Raw genomic sequence first — 15,723 nt, 5'->3', positions numbered from 1 at the left:
GCAGAAATGTAAGATTTCAAAGCCACCATGGCTTCTGTCTGTTTTCCCATTGAAAGCAAGTCCTGCTCATGAGAGAGAAAGAGAGATTTTCTTGTGACACTGGCCACAGTTGTACCTTTCGGTAACGCCTGGCAAGATGAAGAACATCCAGAAGTGAATGCCAAAGACAAGGACAACCTGGAATACACACTTCCCAAACATAGTCTTCCTCAAGTAAATGGCCCGGTCCACTATCATGGTGCCAAATTGAATCAGGAGCATCACCAGGAAGGCTTCAGGGACCTGGTCTTCCGACAGGGATTCAGTTATGTCAGCAGCTGCTGAGTGTTTCTGAAAGGGGAAACTCTAGTTACAAAGCAATACCATTCAGGATTTATCCAATGATTTTATATAACCCATAGGATAGTGGGGAAATTCCAGACTGTTACTCATGTGAGTAGTCCCTATTCAGGCAAGTATCTCCCCTGAGTGTAAGGGGACTTACAGCTGTAAGCAAGTGTGGCGTTTTCTGTTACGGGTTGGAAAGGCAAGGCTCTAATCCCTCCTCTCTACAAGCAAATCCCTATTCTGCAGGCACTAAGTAGAAGCATCTTAAATAAAGACGCAGATAAAATGACAATGAGCAGCTGCTGATGCCTCATGGAGGATTCTGAAGAACAACTGGTTTTTAAACAATTCTGTTCCTTTGTTTTATAGAGCAATGGGCATCTACCCTGCATCCAGATCCAGGTCCCTGTTTGTAGCTTGAACCTCCCAAAATCAAACACCCTGTGTTTTGGAAATATTCAGATCCAGATTTCAAAGCCCCACACTTGGGAGGGTTCAGATATGGAGTTTTAACTAGACCCATTATAAAAATATCAGGGCTTCAGAGCTGTGGTTTCTCTTTCTCCTCCCTACGTTTTTATAACTAAGACTATTTTGCATGAAACCAAGCTTTTAAGGCTCTTGATAGACTCATCTGTTGTTATTACTGCTCATTCCCCCACTTGGAAGCAGAATCACATTCTTTTGAGACATAACAACAACATCCAGATGTGGAAAGGACAAGCAAGTGCTATGGCAGCCAAGCACAATGTGCAAGCAGTAATGCTGAGAGCATAAGCATAGCACTGACTGGGTTGTGCTTCTGTTCCAGAAGCCTACATCGATCTGCCGCTTTGCCGTCGGTTTGGAGTTATAGCCCTTCTGGAAATGAAAGTCTCCTGCTCTCTGTGCATGAGGACCCTCTCCTGAAAGAGGCTGAGTATCTCTCATGAGATACTGAGCTGTCCTCCGCTCCCATTAATGTCTATAGTGTTCTTCACCTTGCAGGAGGGGTTCAGTACCTCACAGGATCAAGGCCCTACATAACCCTCCCTTTCTCCTTTCTTTTGACTAGTTTTCCATCTCAAATCTCTGCACTGAGGTGATCTACTCTCTATAAAACAAAGCAATGTCTAAAGAAGGGAGGAGGGAATGGAACAAACAAAGAATTCATGATCAAACAAAGTGAAACATTTGCTTTCTTTGGGACACAATGGTACTCCCTGCCCAGTGTCTGCTGTAGAGCTTCTCCCTTCTCCATTGTCATCATTAGTCACTGTGTTATCTGTATCAGTTAGTCTGTCTTTTGTGGATAGTCTCTTCTCTAGTCTATGGAGACTCCTTGCTCAAGAGAATTTAAGGTTGAATAAAAAAACAAATGAAAAGAATGGCTGTAATTCAGTGGAAATTTCCATCATGTTCCTGGTGGTAGAGAAGAGAGAGGAATCAACTGTACTGAATACAAAATGTGTTTTTTATTCACTCTCTCTCTCTCTCTCTCTGGTTCCTCCTGGCTCCCAGACTGACTAACTTAGCCTGTGCCTCCTCCTGTCCCCCTAAATCCTGGCGTATGCAGTTATGGAAGGGACTGCTGACTATATACCACAGTCTCTAAGTTAATAATCAAGCTATTTGCTTTGCAGTCTGTATAAAGAAAGTGCATTTGTGCTTACGCCAAAGGCCCAGTATCCAAAGATAACAATTATAAAATTGATCACGTCAACCAGGAACATCAGTGCATAGACGTCACAGACAGGGCTGTACTCCGGATGAATAATGTCGTAGAAGAACTGCCTGATAGGTCGATAGATTTGAAGGGCACTAGGGGTAAAAACAAGTATAATCTAGTTCAATGGAAATTGTAACAATGCATCCTCAGAATGATCAGATGAATGTATCCAGTGCACGTCTTCCATAGAAGACCCATAAAAACTGGAATTATAATTACTCTACTGAACTGAAGTGCAACAATGTCTCATTTTCTTAAGAGATGTTACAAATAATACCCCAATTACATTTTAATCACCAGCTTCTTTGTTTTCAATATCAGTTGTTTCATCTTTTGCTTAAGAAGTTTCTTCTTGCTGATGGGACTCTTTCTAAAAAGCTTCCATTTCTTCCTGGCTTCCTTCTTCTGAGTCTTGCCTACAAAAGGGAAGACAAATCACAGTTTTGTCTGGGGACCATTCTTTTCTTAACAGCCATGTCCTAATTTTGTCACAAAGGTTTACAATTCTGTTTAACCTTAGGTGTTCCAATAAGGCACTAATTCAGCCAGTAGGGTTATCTCGCAAGAAATCAATGTTTGAGAAGACCCTATGAATAAAGTTTCTTGGGCTAGCAAATACACTAAGTTACTCAGAAGGAATTATTTGGCATCTATATACCATGCTAATGGGCACATTAGGAAAAAAAAATCAAAGTAATACTCTAGTATGGGTGGGTAGAGACTACAACAATCTAGGCACAATCTCCCTATTTTCAGGTGCATCCAGAGAAAATTTGTCTCCTTGTATTTTGTCCACCTGAATTTTAAAATGAAAGCCCCCTTAGTGTCTAAAGCTAGCTCAGTGTGGCTCTGACTACCTCTGTTAATGGAGGCTGTCTTCCTTCCTCTGAAGACACTCCCTGAGGGATTGTGATGTCTGAAAAGGTGCCATGCCCCCGATCCAGGCTCATCTTCCTGCAGACCTCCTCTGGACTCCTGGTTCTTTGGACTCCTAGAACATCTCCTTTTCTTGGTATCAGACACATTGACACCTTTGGAATCCCATAGTCCATGGCACTAATGGGAACATTTAAAGAATGATTAATACAGTTTGATACACTGTGTCCTCAGCACAGCATCTTTAATTCGCAGTAACCATGAATTACTCTACAGGTGGAGACAGAGGCAGGCACAGAATGGGGGAGAGAGAAACGGTGAGTTTACACTTGAGATGAAAGGTTGGTTTCATGATGGGTAGGGAATGGGCACAAGTCCCCAAATTTGGATCCACACTTCAAAGTCTCTAAAATCCAGGGACAAACCTCTTATTGACTTTAGCGGGCTAGGATCTCACCCCAAGGACTCTAATCTCCCATCACAGCATGTGAGTATCTCACATTAAAGCAAATGGCATTTATTTGTAAAGAATTGGGCCCATAAGTGTTCAAATCTGGGATTTTGTTGGAGTTGAGGACCAAATGCTAAGTTTAAATCCAAACCTGGGTTTGGAGTCTGAGTCCCTGCCCCCAAAGGATGGGATGAGTTTTGAATTTATAACAGAAATGAAGATCTGGCAAGTTTAGCAGAGTTTCAGTTTTTCTCTGCAAACATTCAGCAGCGGTCTAAGAAATTAGCCATTTCTTCTCCTTCTCCTTCTCTTCAAGAACAACTTACCTTCAAGATAGACCTGTGAAAGAACAAAGCCAGCAGCTGCACAAGATCAAAATGCACATAGCCATCCTTCTTCTCAATCCCGACAATGTTTGGCAGAACAAATGGCTCTTCTGCATTGATGCCGCAGTATAACTTAGTGGTCCAGGGAAAGAATCCAAACTGAGCAAAATATTTGACAACTACTGTTATCTAAAGATAAAAAAATACTAAATTAGTTGGAAGACATGGCCTGGCAGGGCAACAGCTAGCCTTAAACATTTTCAGAAGAGTTTCTAGATCTTCCAAATACAGGGAAAGATTCCAACCAGCATTTCTGCTGGCTTGAGATTCTGGAGAGCTAGTCTTGCTTTGGGATCCAGTGGCGTTTCATCACGTATCGATGTTCTCTAATTTTGTTTATTTCTGGTTTTATGTTCAATAAATTACCTGCAGTTCGTGAGCTACCTTCAGACCTATCAACGTCCTTTAGTCTAATCCGCTCTCTAGTCTACCCCATTAACATCAATTCTAACAGAAGTTTATTGCACTTTAATGTAAAGAAAAAGAATAGTACTTGTTTGCAGAGAGACACGTGTCTGCAGCAAGGCAATTTTCTGGCTGTTGCATACCTCTGTATAAACGATAGCCATCATCCAGAAGAATTTAGTAGGCCTTGGAATGGATAACATGGCCCACAGAAATATAAGGATAGGCAGAACCAAAGTGAGGACTGACGCAGAGACCATGTGGTTGAGAATGACCACAAAATAACAGAGCATTTCTGACTTGGATACCATCGCATTGTACAAAGCAAAGCCCAACTTCAGGGATCGAGGCAGACTCTGGTAAAATTTGTCTGACTGCTCCAGTTCATTGTCATGAAACATCCTGAACCACAGAACAAAAAAAAAAATAAAAATAGATGAATTATATTTCCTCACAGAATTGGTGCAAGGCTACAAGCTAGTATTTTTAATACAGAAGGTTATATAAATGAGACCAGATGTATGGCATAATATAATCTCTTCAGAACTGCATGCCTAGCTGTGATAGTTTGTCAACCAAATCTTCTGTGAAAGCTGTTAGTGATGTAACTCACATACACTCATAGTCCCCCCACCTCTCATTCTGAACGGCCCCCACAAAACACGGGTGTGTTTGCACATTTAAACCTCCAAGTACAAAGTAACTCCTGGAGGTGCTGCTGAGTACTCTCCATTTTTGTTGACCTTAGCCCTTAATTTACCAATTCAGTAGCATTAGTGCATGACGACCGTAGTGCTCGTATGAACGTATGTGTGGGCACAGTTCTTTAAATCTAACCCTAATAGTAGAGCTGGTCGGGGGGAGTGAGGACAAAACAACAACAAAAAACCACCTTTGTGACATTTTTGAAATTTCGGAGTTGTTTCCATCTCATAGGGTTCAAACTGGGCCTGAAATGTTCTGTGGGGGTGGGTTGTTTTTTTTACTGACATTTTAATTTGTTTTTTAAATATTTTTTCATTTACCACAACCACCATTTTCAATAAGTAACAGTTTGTGGTAAGCAAAAAAAATCTATTTTGGTAAAAATTTCAGTAAAAATCATGGGAAAAAATTGCGAAAAATGAGAATTTCAATAACTTTGTATGAAAAGTTTCATTTTGGGGAAAAAAAGCCATGGGTGGGGGAGGGGTGGACTTTTAACATTTTTGACCAGTTGGACCCTGTAGTAGTAGTAGTCTCATGAAGAATATAATCCATAGTTCCATATCCCCCAGCCGATGAACACTGGCATAGCTTGGAGCTACACTGACTTACGCCAGCTGAGCATCTGCTCCATAAAGTCTCTTTTTAGTCTGACATCAAACACAACGTCCAATGTCAGCTTGTGCAAGTGAAAAAACTAGAAACAATGAAGTGATGCCAGGCTGAATAAGGCACATCATCATTCCATGGACACATTGTGGGTATCTCTGCAGCTGGCTTTGACTTTAGGTCTTTCTTGCCTGTTCAGAAGCAGCTCACTGGCAGTCATGATAACAGGAACTTCATTTAATGGCCTGCCTGCTTCTTTGCTCCTCTCAGCTGTTGGGGAAACAGCATAATCTTTTGTTTCACGGGAAGGAAGTGGAGTGGTCATTTCCGGGGCAGCTTCTTTGACACTGTCTTCATCTTCCATCTTCTCTCCTGCCTCATCTCCATTAATTTCCTCAGCAACTTCATCAGATGTCCTAGATTCAGAATGAGTTTCTTTTTAAAAAAAAAATCACTGAAAATCACAAATTAAGTTTCTTAATAGACGTTGAAATAATTGTACTCATATGAAACCTCCTGACTCATGCCAAAGCGAGAAGGGGCTCACTCACCAAAAAATCAGAATCCAGCTAAGAATACCAACATCTAAAGTCACAATGACAGCAATTAGAAAGGATTCACACAGAATTTAATGTTATTTCCATACAAGCTTGTTCTTTTAAAGTATTCAAAATATTTCATGTTGCATCACACTAGTCGCAGGCTAACCAGCCTCACAGCAATCATTGCATGAGCTGCATGCTTATTGATCTCTCTGCAATATTATACATGGGTTACTCCAGCTGCATGCCAGCTAATTCCACTGTAATCATTCCCCTGAGTTTAGCTGCTGCTAACTGACCTCCCTGTAGCCACTCCTTAGGGGCTATTTTTCATGGAATCATAGAAATATTGGTCTGGAAGGGATTCGAGAAGTCACCACGTCAAGAACCCCTGCTCTGTAGAGGACCAAGTAAACCTAGACTATCCCTGACAGATGTTTGTCCAATCTGTTCTGAAAAACCTCCAGTGATATGGATTCCACAACCTCCCATGGAAACCTGTTCCAGAGCTTAACTATCCTTATCGTTAGAAAGTTTTTCCTAATATCTAACCTACATCTCCCTTGCTGCAGATTAAGCCTATTACTTCTTGTCCCACCTTCAGTGGACATGGAGAACAATTGATCACCATCCTCTTTATAACCACCCTTAACACAGTTGAAGATTGTTATCAGATCCTTCCTCAGTCATCTTTTCTCAAGACTAAACATGCCCATTTTTTTTAACCATTCCTTATAAGTCAGGTTTTCTAAACGTTTGTTGCTCTCCTCTAGATTCTCTCCAATTTGTTCCCATCTTTCCTAAAGTGTGGCACCCAGAATTGGACACAGCTTTCTAGCTGAGAGTTTACCAGTGTCAAGTAGAGCAGGACAAATACCTACCATGTCTTACATATGACACTCCTGCTAAAACATCCCTCAATGATATTAGTCTTTTTCACAGCTGCATCACATCGTTAACTTATATTCAATGTGTGATCCACTAGGCATTAAACATCTCAGCTTTCTTTTTATGTCATCAGTTATTAGCCCTCCTTCCCTGCTAAGCAGACTTTCCTTCATCTTTCTCTTGCTCTAAATGTATTTGAAGAACCTCTTCTTACTGCTTTTTATGTCCCTTGCTAAGTGTAACTCATTGTGTGCCTTACCCATTCTGATTTTGCCCTTACATGCTTGTGCTATTCATTTGTACTCCTCCTTAGAAATTTGTCCATGATTCCACTTTTTTTTAGGATTCCTTTTTGATTTTCCAGTCATTAAAGAGCTCCTGATGGAGCCATATTGGCCTCTTACTATTCTTCTTGTCTTTCCTTTGTGTCAGGATAGCATGCAGTTCTGCCTTTCATATTGTCCCTTTGAGAAACCACCAGTTCTCCTGACCTCCTTTTTTCCCTTAGATTTTCTTCCTGGGATCTTACCTACCAGTTCTGAGTTTTGCTGCATGCCATCTCACTGTAACCATTCATTGGTTGACTCCAGGTGCTGCTAACTGATGACACTGCTACCCCTCTCTTGGGATTACTCCTGTTTTTGTTTTGTTTTTTGCTTTGAGCTCAAATGAATTTAAAAATCTCAAAGTGAAGCAAAGCAGAGCTGCCAAGCTTCACCCAGCTTCCACTCAAACCATCAGTTATCCCAGATTCACTCTGAACTGGGACCAGGTTCACTCCATAACTCAGGCTTGGAGGCTTGAGAGGAAGGATGGTTCAATGATCAGAGCACTAACCTAGGGTTTAGGAAACCTGCCTTCAAGTCCCTGCTCTGCCACAGACTTCCTGTGTGACCTTGGGCACATCGTTTAGCCTTCATGTGCCTCAGTTCCCAGCTGTAGAATGGGGATAACAGCACCCCAACAGGGAGTTGAGGATACATACATTAAAGGATTGTTAGCTGCTCAGATACTATGGCTTGTGGCGGGGGAGGGAGGGAGGGCAGATAAACACCTTAGATTTGTAACAAACTCAGCAAATATTACCTAGTTGCACATTACCTTACTACAGGTTTGCACAGCTCTTATGAGAAGTTCTGACAAGGATAATGTCCCCACTGTCTATTCACCTGGATGCACTGCTCTCGTGCGGTAGCTGGGTTCCCCTCGTGGGTATCTGCTGGCACTCTAATGTGTCTTCATGCTGATCCTCCTGTGTGCCTTTCATTTTATTTCCCCCATAAAGACTTGCTTGCACTTGCTGACTCTTCTTCAGGTTGTAATATTGGAGAATTGTGTCTGGTGAGGCTTCTTTTCCCTTAAAAAATTAATCCAAAATCAGTCAGATGGTAAAAATGCTGTCCTCATTTCTGTCAAAGGAAGCGATTGTAATCCCATACTACCCTTTGAGACCGCTACAGTCCCATGGGGAATTCCCACCTTTAAAACAGATGGCTGGTGCTCATTTTATATCCTTGTGTCCCACGCTAAATAAGACGTTCCCTTCCTTGCTGTTAATGCCTTTCAGAATATAAGCATGACAGCTCTTAGTCATCACTAAACATAGTTCGTAGAAACATGTGGGAATGGACATTTATATGGATCTCAAGAATATCCAGCATTATCATAATTAATAATGGCACAGATTTTGAAAGGAATATTAAATCTCATGTTTTGTGATTTAAGCCAATGTCTATTAGAGACCAAGAGGAGACCCCTTTCTCCCTACTGTGGAGTTTCTTACATCTTCTTCTGAAGAATCTGGTGCTGGCCACTGCCAGAGACAGGACACTGGACTAACTGCACCTTGGTTCTGATCCAATACACCAGGGGTTCTCAAATCTTTCCTTGCAAGTCAATCTTTCAGGCGTCTGGAATACTTTTGTTCAGTGATGTAAGCAGTGTTCAGAATTTATACTGACATCATCTCTTTAAGGGGAGTAACAATGGGTTTCAGAACACGGTCTAATGCAGAAAGATTGGTCCACAACTAAACATGAATAAACCATATTTCTAGTTGCTATTGTAATGCATAAATAATCAGAGAAACTGGTTGGAAAACGTCAATAAAAAACCTGGAAATTATATTTTGAAAATGAAAAAGGAAATTAAAAGTGACTTGAAATGGAGTCTTGGACTGAAATTGAAGTGACCAATGAAAATTTTCTGTGACTTTTCTCTTTTCAAGACACTTCTATCTTGTGCTTGTGCTCAATGGGGCATTTTTATGCACATCTAATTCAATGGGAATTTTGTGTATATAAAGATTTCAGGACAGAGCCCAGAATTTCCAGCTTGTTACAGTTTAATATAGTCAGACGTCCTGTTACATAAACAAAAAAAAACCCAGGACAATGTGTAAAATGACAGTGATCTTACCTTATTAGTTTCTCGCCATAGCATGTACCTTTCAATTCTCAGTACGTTTGCTATGTCCAGGTTATTTTTACAAAGTGAGTTTAGTGCTTCTGTAGTATCCTCTAGCAATGCTTGAACAAAAACCCAAGTAAACTTGATTGTGTTGATTATTCTTTCAATTATACTTTCTGTCAAAAGGGGAAAAAAAACATGTACAGTTACAAACAGGAAATGACAAGTTTCAGAGTAACAGCCGTGTTAGTCTGTATCCGCAAAAAGAAGAACAGGAGTACTTGTGGCACCTTAGAGACTAACAAATTTATTAGAGCATAAGCTTTCGTGGGCTACAGCCCACTTCTTCGGATGCATAACAGGAAATGGTTCTACACACTATTCTATTTCAACCAGCTCCTCAGCACTGGCTGAGATACTGTGATAAAGGATTTCAAAGGTCAGTTTAGGTCCTCTTTATTCCCATCCAAACCTGATCCATCTTACTGAAGTGGGTATTGCCAATACGGAGGTGGACCAGAATATCATACATTAAGATTTGAATGACCTTGAAAACGGGAGTAATAGAAATGGGATGAAATTTAATAGTGTAAAGAGTCAGGTCAGGCACTTAAGAAAAATTCTTGTTAATCCCTATAAAATGGGGACATATCAGTTGGAAGTGACAACGGCGGAGAAAAGACCTGGATGTATTGGTTGATCACAGGATGACTATGAGCCACCAATATGATGCAGCCATGAAAAAGGCTAATGCAATCGTAGGATGCATCAGGCGAGGTATTTCCACTAGAGATAGGGAAGTGTTAGTACCATTATACAAGGCACTGGTGAGACCTCATCTGGAATACTGTGTGGCATTCTGGTTTCCTATGTTTAAGAAAGATTAATTCAAACTGGAACAGGTGCAGAGAAGGGCTACTAGGATGGTCAGAGAGTGGAGAACCTACTTTACAAGAGGGGACTTAGAATCATAGGACTAGAAGGGACCTCGAGAGGTCATCTAGTCCAGTCCCCTGCACTCATGACAGGACTAAGTAGTATCTAGATCATCCCTGACAGGTGTTTGTCCATCCTGCTCTTAAAAATCTCCAATGACGGAGATTCCATAACCTCCCTAGGCAATTTATTCCAGTGCTTAACCACTCTGACAGTTAGGAAGCTTTTCCTAATGTCCAACCTAAACCTCCCTTCCTGCAATTTAAGCTCATTGCTTCTTGTCCTATCCTCAGAGGTTGAGAAGAACAATTTTTCTCCCTCCTCCTTGTAACAACCTTTTATGTACTTGAAAACTATTATCATGTCCCCTCTCAATCTTCTCTTTTCCAGACGAAACAAACCCAATTTTTCCAATCTTCCCTCATAGGTCATGTTTTCTAGATCTTTAATCATTTTTGTTGCTCTTCTCTGGACTTTCTCCAATTTGTCCACATCTTTCTTGAAATATGGTGCCAGAACTGGACACAATACTCCAGTTGAGGCCTAATCAGGGCAGAGTAGAGTAATTACTTCTCATGTCTTGCTTAGAAGACTCCTGCTAGTATATCCCAGAATGATGTTCGCTTTTTTTGCAACAGCGGTACATTGTTGACTCATATTTAGCATATTTAGATCCCTTTCCGCAGTACACCTTCCTAGGCAGTCATTTCCCATTTTATATGTGTGCAACTGATTGTTTCTTCCTAGATGGAGTACTTTGCATTTATCCTTATTGAATTTCATCCTATTTACTTCAGACCATTTCTCCAGTTTGTCTACATAATTTTGAATTATAATCCTATCCTCCAAAGCACTTGCAACCCCTCCTTAAGAAGCTTGGCTTGATTAGCCTAACAAAATGAAGGCTGACAGGAGATATGATTGTTCTCTATGAATACAGCAGAGGGATAAACACCAGGGATGGAGAGGAGTTATTTAAATAAAGGGTCAATGTTGGCACAAGAACAAATGGATATCCATAAATTTAGACTTGAAATTAGATAAAGGTTTCTAACCATCAGAGGAATGAAGTTCTGGATCAGCCCTCCAAGGGGAGTAATGAGGGAAATAAACTGAGCTTGATATGTTTATGGAGGGGATGATATGATGAGGTTGCCTACAATGGCATATGGCCCATCCCACATCTGCTGGTAGCAAATATCTCCAGAGCCAGAGATGGGACACTGGATGGGGAGGGCTCTGAGTTACTACAGAGAATTCTTTCACGCGTTTCTGGCTAGTGGGTGTCGCCCACATGTTCAGGGTCTAACTGATCAGCATTTTGGGGGATGGGAAGGAATTGTCAAACTGGCAGAGAACTTGGGTTGTTGTTGTTTTTTTGCCTTCCTCTGCAGTGTGGGCTCAGGTCACTTGCTGGTTTGAACTAGAGTAAATGGTGGATTTGCTGTAACCTGAAGTCTTCAAATCTTGAGACTTCAATGACTCAGCCAGAGGCTTTGGATCTATTACAGGAGTGGGTGGTTGAGGTTCTATGGCCTGGAATGTGCAGAAGGTCACACTAGATCATGATGGTCCCTTATGGTCTTAAAGTCTATGAGTCTATGAAATCATCTGAGCAAGGGCTTCTGGTTTGCTGCTACCGTATGGAGTTACTCACCTGACTCATCTAGGTTCTCTTCAGTGACTGATATCTCCCCTTTCTCTTCATGGAATTCCAACTTTACCTCCCCTGTATCATACAGAAACATAAGCAGAGCTATAGAGGAGATAAACTTCGCCTAGACATCTTTCCAGCTATTCAGGAATTATGAGCCCAGCCCAATGCCCAGTGAAATCAATGGGACTATGACTCCAGCTGAAGGTTACATAATCAGATCACAAGACACTGTATTGAAATGCACATGTATGTGGGGCAGAGTTAAGGGCATTGTGGCTATGGAAAAGGGAAGTCTTCATCCAGCATGTGGGACGTGCTGGGGACAGGCGATATGGATGGTAATTAAAGCTGGTGTCAGCATTTTCTGACCTGGCCACATGTAAATGAGTACCCTTAACGTTGTGTTAGCTGATTCTTGCTGTAGGAATTACAGCCTCTCTCATTCAAACAGTTCTTTTTTTGTCTAATTTGGCCAAGCAGCCCCTTTGTGCAGGTGTCGGTGCATTCTTCCCATTACCTGCCAGTCGCTGCTGCTCCTCCTCCTCTTTCTTCCTCTGCTCTCTGGTTTCATCTTGTTTTCTTGTTCTCAGAGCTGATTTAGAGCTAGACATCCAAGCTTCATACACAAGCTGCATGGAGAAACCCCATTAGTCTTTGGTGCTTCCATCCGGCTGATCAACCCTAAGCTGTGTTTCATTTGATGTACTCCAGGATGCTGGAGCTTCCCAAACTTTTTAATAGAGTGGATCAAATATGTGGTGTGTCCCCCACTTCCATTCACATGGCCCCCCTTTCCTCTCCTCCCATTCATGGTTCTACAGACCCCTTTCCCTCCCACTGGAAATTCACTGACACCCTCCGCTTCCCTTTACAGTCACCTAGTGTCCCCCCTAGTAACAATAGCAATTGCTTATATGGAAAAGCAACGTTGGGAAAATATTTTGGTTTCCAGTAAATCTCTACCTCACTCTTTTCACCCGTAAGTCTCAAAGCATTTTACAAAAGACATAAGCATCATCATTGCCATTTTACAGAAGGTGAAACTGAGACACCGGGAAATCGGGTGACTTGTTCAAGGTCACACAGCAATCCAGTGGCAGAGTTGGAAATAGAACCCAAATCTCCTGCGTCCCAATCCAGTGCTCTATCCACTAGGCAACACTGCTTAATATTATCAAAAATAAGTCCTGCACCTGGAATGCTGTTTTCTTCTTTGGTGATTCTTCCTCCCTCTTTTCTGTGTGCCCTTGTTCCTCTTCTTCCTCACTGTCTGTCTCAAAGAGGTAGTAGCTCCCAGCTCGAATCACTAAAATCAGTTCCAGAAAGAGATGTGGCTGAGTTTTTTCAGAGCTACCTAGGGGATTTAGATGCACAATTCTCTTTTAAATCAATAGGAGTTGCACATCTAAATAGGAGCTGCCTATCTACGTGGCTTTGAAAATCCTAGTCTAGCTGTTTTAACAGGACACGTTTTAGTAAATATTAACTAGCAGAGTGGCACATGCGAGTATTTTTACTGTTACTATTTTTCACTCTCTTGATTAGTATCTTTATGCTTAATATACTTTAGAGCAGCCCTTAGGCTATAAATAGGGACATTGGGAGAGAAAACCACATTTCAACAGCACTGAAATATGTAGGGCTAGGAGAGGGCTTGGAAGGGACAGAGTAGACAAATTGTATAGTTTTTGCTAAGATACACACACCATCCTTCCTATATAGGGGTGACTGTTAGAACAGCTATTGAAGAACAGTTTGGTTGCATTAGAAATGTGTTTTATAAATCATGTAATTGTCAGCTGTTCCCGAATTAAATGATGACAATTGTCCTCTATGGGTCCCCTCCCATGATGTTTCCTTTTTCCTGCCAGCCTGCTGTGTGTGCAGCAGGGGAGGGACTGCTGCCAACAGCAGAATCTGGCCTTAGGTTTACAGCAGAATCATAGGCCTGCTCCCACTGGAGTTAATGGCAAAACTCCCATTGACTTCTACATAAGAACATAAGAATGGCCATACTGGGTCAGACCAAAGGTCCATCTAGCCCAGTATCCTGTCTGCCGACAGTGGCCAATGCCAGGTGCCTCAGAGAGAGTGAACCTACCAGGTAATGATCAAGTGATCTCTCTCCTGCCATCCATCTCCACCCTCTGACAAACAGAGGCTAGGGACACCATTCCTTACCCATCCTGACTAATAGCCATTAATGGACTTAACCTCCATGAATTTATCCAGTTCTCTTTTAAACGCTGTTATAGTCCTAGCCTTCACAACCTCCTCCGGCAAGGAGTTCCACAAGTTGACTGTGCGCTGTGTGAAGAAAAACTTCCTTTTATTTGTTTTAAACCTGCTACCCATTAATTTCATTTGGTGGCCCCTAGTTCTTGTATTATGGGAATAAATAAATAACTTTTCCTTATCTACTTTCTCCACAGCACTCATGATTTTATATACCTCTATCATATCCCCCCTTAGTCCTCTTTTCCAAGCTGAAAAGTCCTAGCCTCTTTAATCTCTCCTCATATGGGACCTGTTCCAAACCCCTAATCATTTTAGTTGCCCTTCTCTGAACCTTTTCTAGTGCCAGTATATTTTTGGGGGGGATGAGGAGACCACATCTGTTTGCAGTATTCAATGGAAGCCCCATGCTTGTGTTTTTGGTTTTTGTTGTGTTTTTTTTTTTGGGGGGGGGGGGAGGGGGGTTGGAGTGTAGGGCTAAAACGCAACCATCCAACAAAACAGAAAGTTTCTGCAGGTTCTTGTTGTGTATAATCCCAGCAACTGTGTGCAAAGACACTGTTTCTAGCAGGCTACATTGCCCTAGCTCATACATGTCATTTTTTCCAGTTAGTTGTGGCTCACAGACCTTTAGCGTACACAGAAAACTTACTGGAGGCGTGGGTCACCCAGGGTTGCCACCATATCTTCTTGTCCTCGTTTTCCTTCTTGCCACCCTCCTCTGCAAAGGTGGTTGTAAAATGTACGTAGTGAAACAGATGGACAGATTTCCCCCTCCCCCTCCACAACTTAAAAGAATTAAATTTCTCACTGCACAAGGCTGGGGGGGCTGCATTGGAGCCTGTGGGTTGGCTCTATGTACAGGTAGATCTCTTCATTCTTTGTGTGCCCTGGATCTCATATCCCAGGATTCCACTGCCTAGACCCTCCATCATGATGAGCAGCAGAGGGAGTTTATATCAAAGACCAGTGGCCTAACTGTGGGTTTCAGGGATTAAATTCATCCTACAGACAAGGCCTGAACAAAGCCCAATTACTTTGGCTTTGGATGTGAAGGCTGAATGTGAATTTCACCCTCAGCGGCACTGGGGTTGTGACAAGGCAATTTACAGGGTACTGTAGAACACAGCCGTGCGAAAACGGAAAGCAGAAGGGCAGGCACAGTGATCACTCTCCATGTTGTTGTCACTACACAGGCTATTTAACGTGACACGGTCATTTCACCTGGATCTAGCAGCTGCTGCTCTTTGGCAGATTGATCCACAGCTGTTTCTTCTGGGCTTGGTGTCTTTTGCTTCAAACTGTCAAGTTTCTTCTGCTTCAATTTGATTAGTTCCATTCTGTAGGTTTAAGACCGAACACAGACAGGAGTATAAAAATCACTAGCATTTAGATAAGTAGGTGCTTTCTGTCTGCACTTCAGAGTGCCTTACAAACATTACATAGTGATCCTCAAAAATATCCCCATTACGTATGAGCCTCAACTTAGTCGTTGTTATCCCCAACATAGTATTAGTAATAGAGGTGATCAGAAAATGGATTTTTCCCCTCATGTAAAATTTTGACTTTTTGTCAAAAAAAACCCCAAA

The 15,723-nt window shown here is 41.8% G+C and overlaps 1 protein-coding gene across 1 annotated transcript in view; it reads right to left on the bottom strand.

The window, feature by feature from the left end:
• LOC128846709 (piezo-type mechanosensitive ion channel component 2-like) overlaps window positions 1–15,723 on the bottom strand; it is a 59,025-nt gene that overhangs the window by 11,615 nt on the left and 31,687 nt on the right. Inside the window, exons 27-40 of the mRNA XM_054045952.1 lie at window positions 15,359–15,474; window positions 14,787–14,855; window positions 13,093–13,205; window positions 12,417–12,528; window positions 11,900–11,971; window positions 9,316–9,482; window positions 8,067–8,254; window positions 5,659–5,883; window positions 4,297–4,555; window positions 3,689–3,877; window positions 2,893–3,091; window positions 2,322–2,451; window positions 1,980–2,127; window positions 116–330 (exon numbers count right to left, since the gene is read on the bottom strand). Coding sequence (XP_053901927.1) covers window positions 116–330; window positions 1,980–2,127; window positions 2,322–2,451; window positions 2,893–3,091; window positions 3,689–3,877; window positions 4,297–4,555; window positions 5,659–5,883; window positions 8,067–8,254; window positions 9,316–9,482; window positions 11,900–11,971; window positions 12,417–12,528; window positions 13,093–13,205; window positions 14,787–14,855; window positions 15,359–15,474 — 2,202 coding nt within the window. The remainder of the gene's footprint in view (window positions 1–115; window positions 331–1,979; window positions 2,128–2,321; window positions 2,452–2,892; window positions 3,092–3,688; window positions 3,878–4,296; window positions 4,556–5,658; window positions 5,884–8,066; window positions 8,255–9,315; window positions 9,483–11,899; window positions 11,972–12,416; window positions 12,529–13,092; window positions 13,206–14,786; window positions 14,856–15,358; window positions 15,475–15,723) is intronic.

Source organism: Malaclemys terrapin, chromosome 12 (assembly GCF_027887155.1).
Source record: "Malaclemys terrapin pileata isolate rMalTer1 chromosome 12, rMalTer1.hap1, whole genome shotgun sequence".
Taxonomy (NCBI): domain Eukaryota; kingdom Metazoa; phylum Chordata; order Testudines; family Emydidae; genus Malaclemys; species Malaclemys terrapin.
Note: the sequence above shows the minus strand (reverse complement) of the source record. Positions and strands in the feature narration are given on the sequence as shown.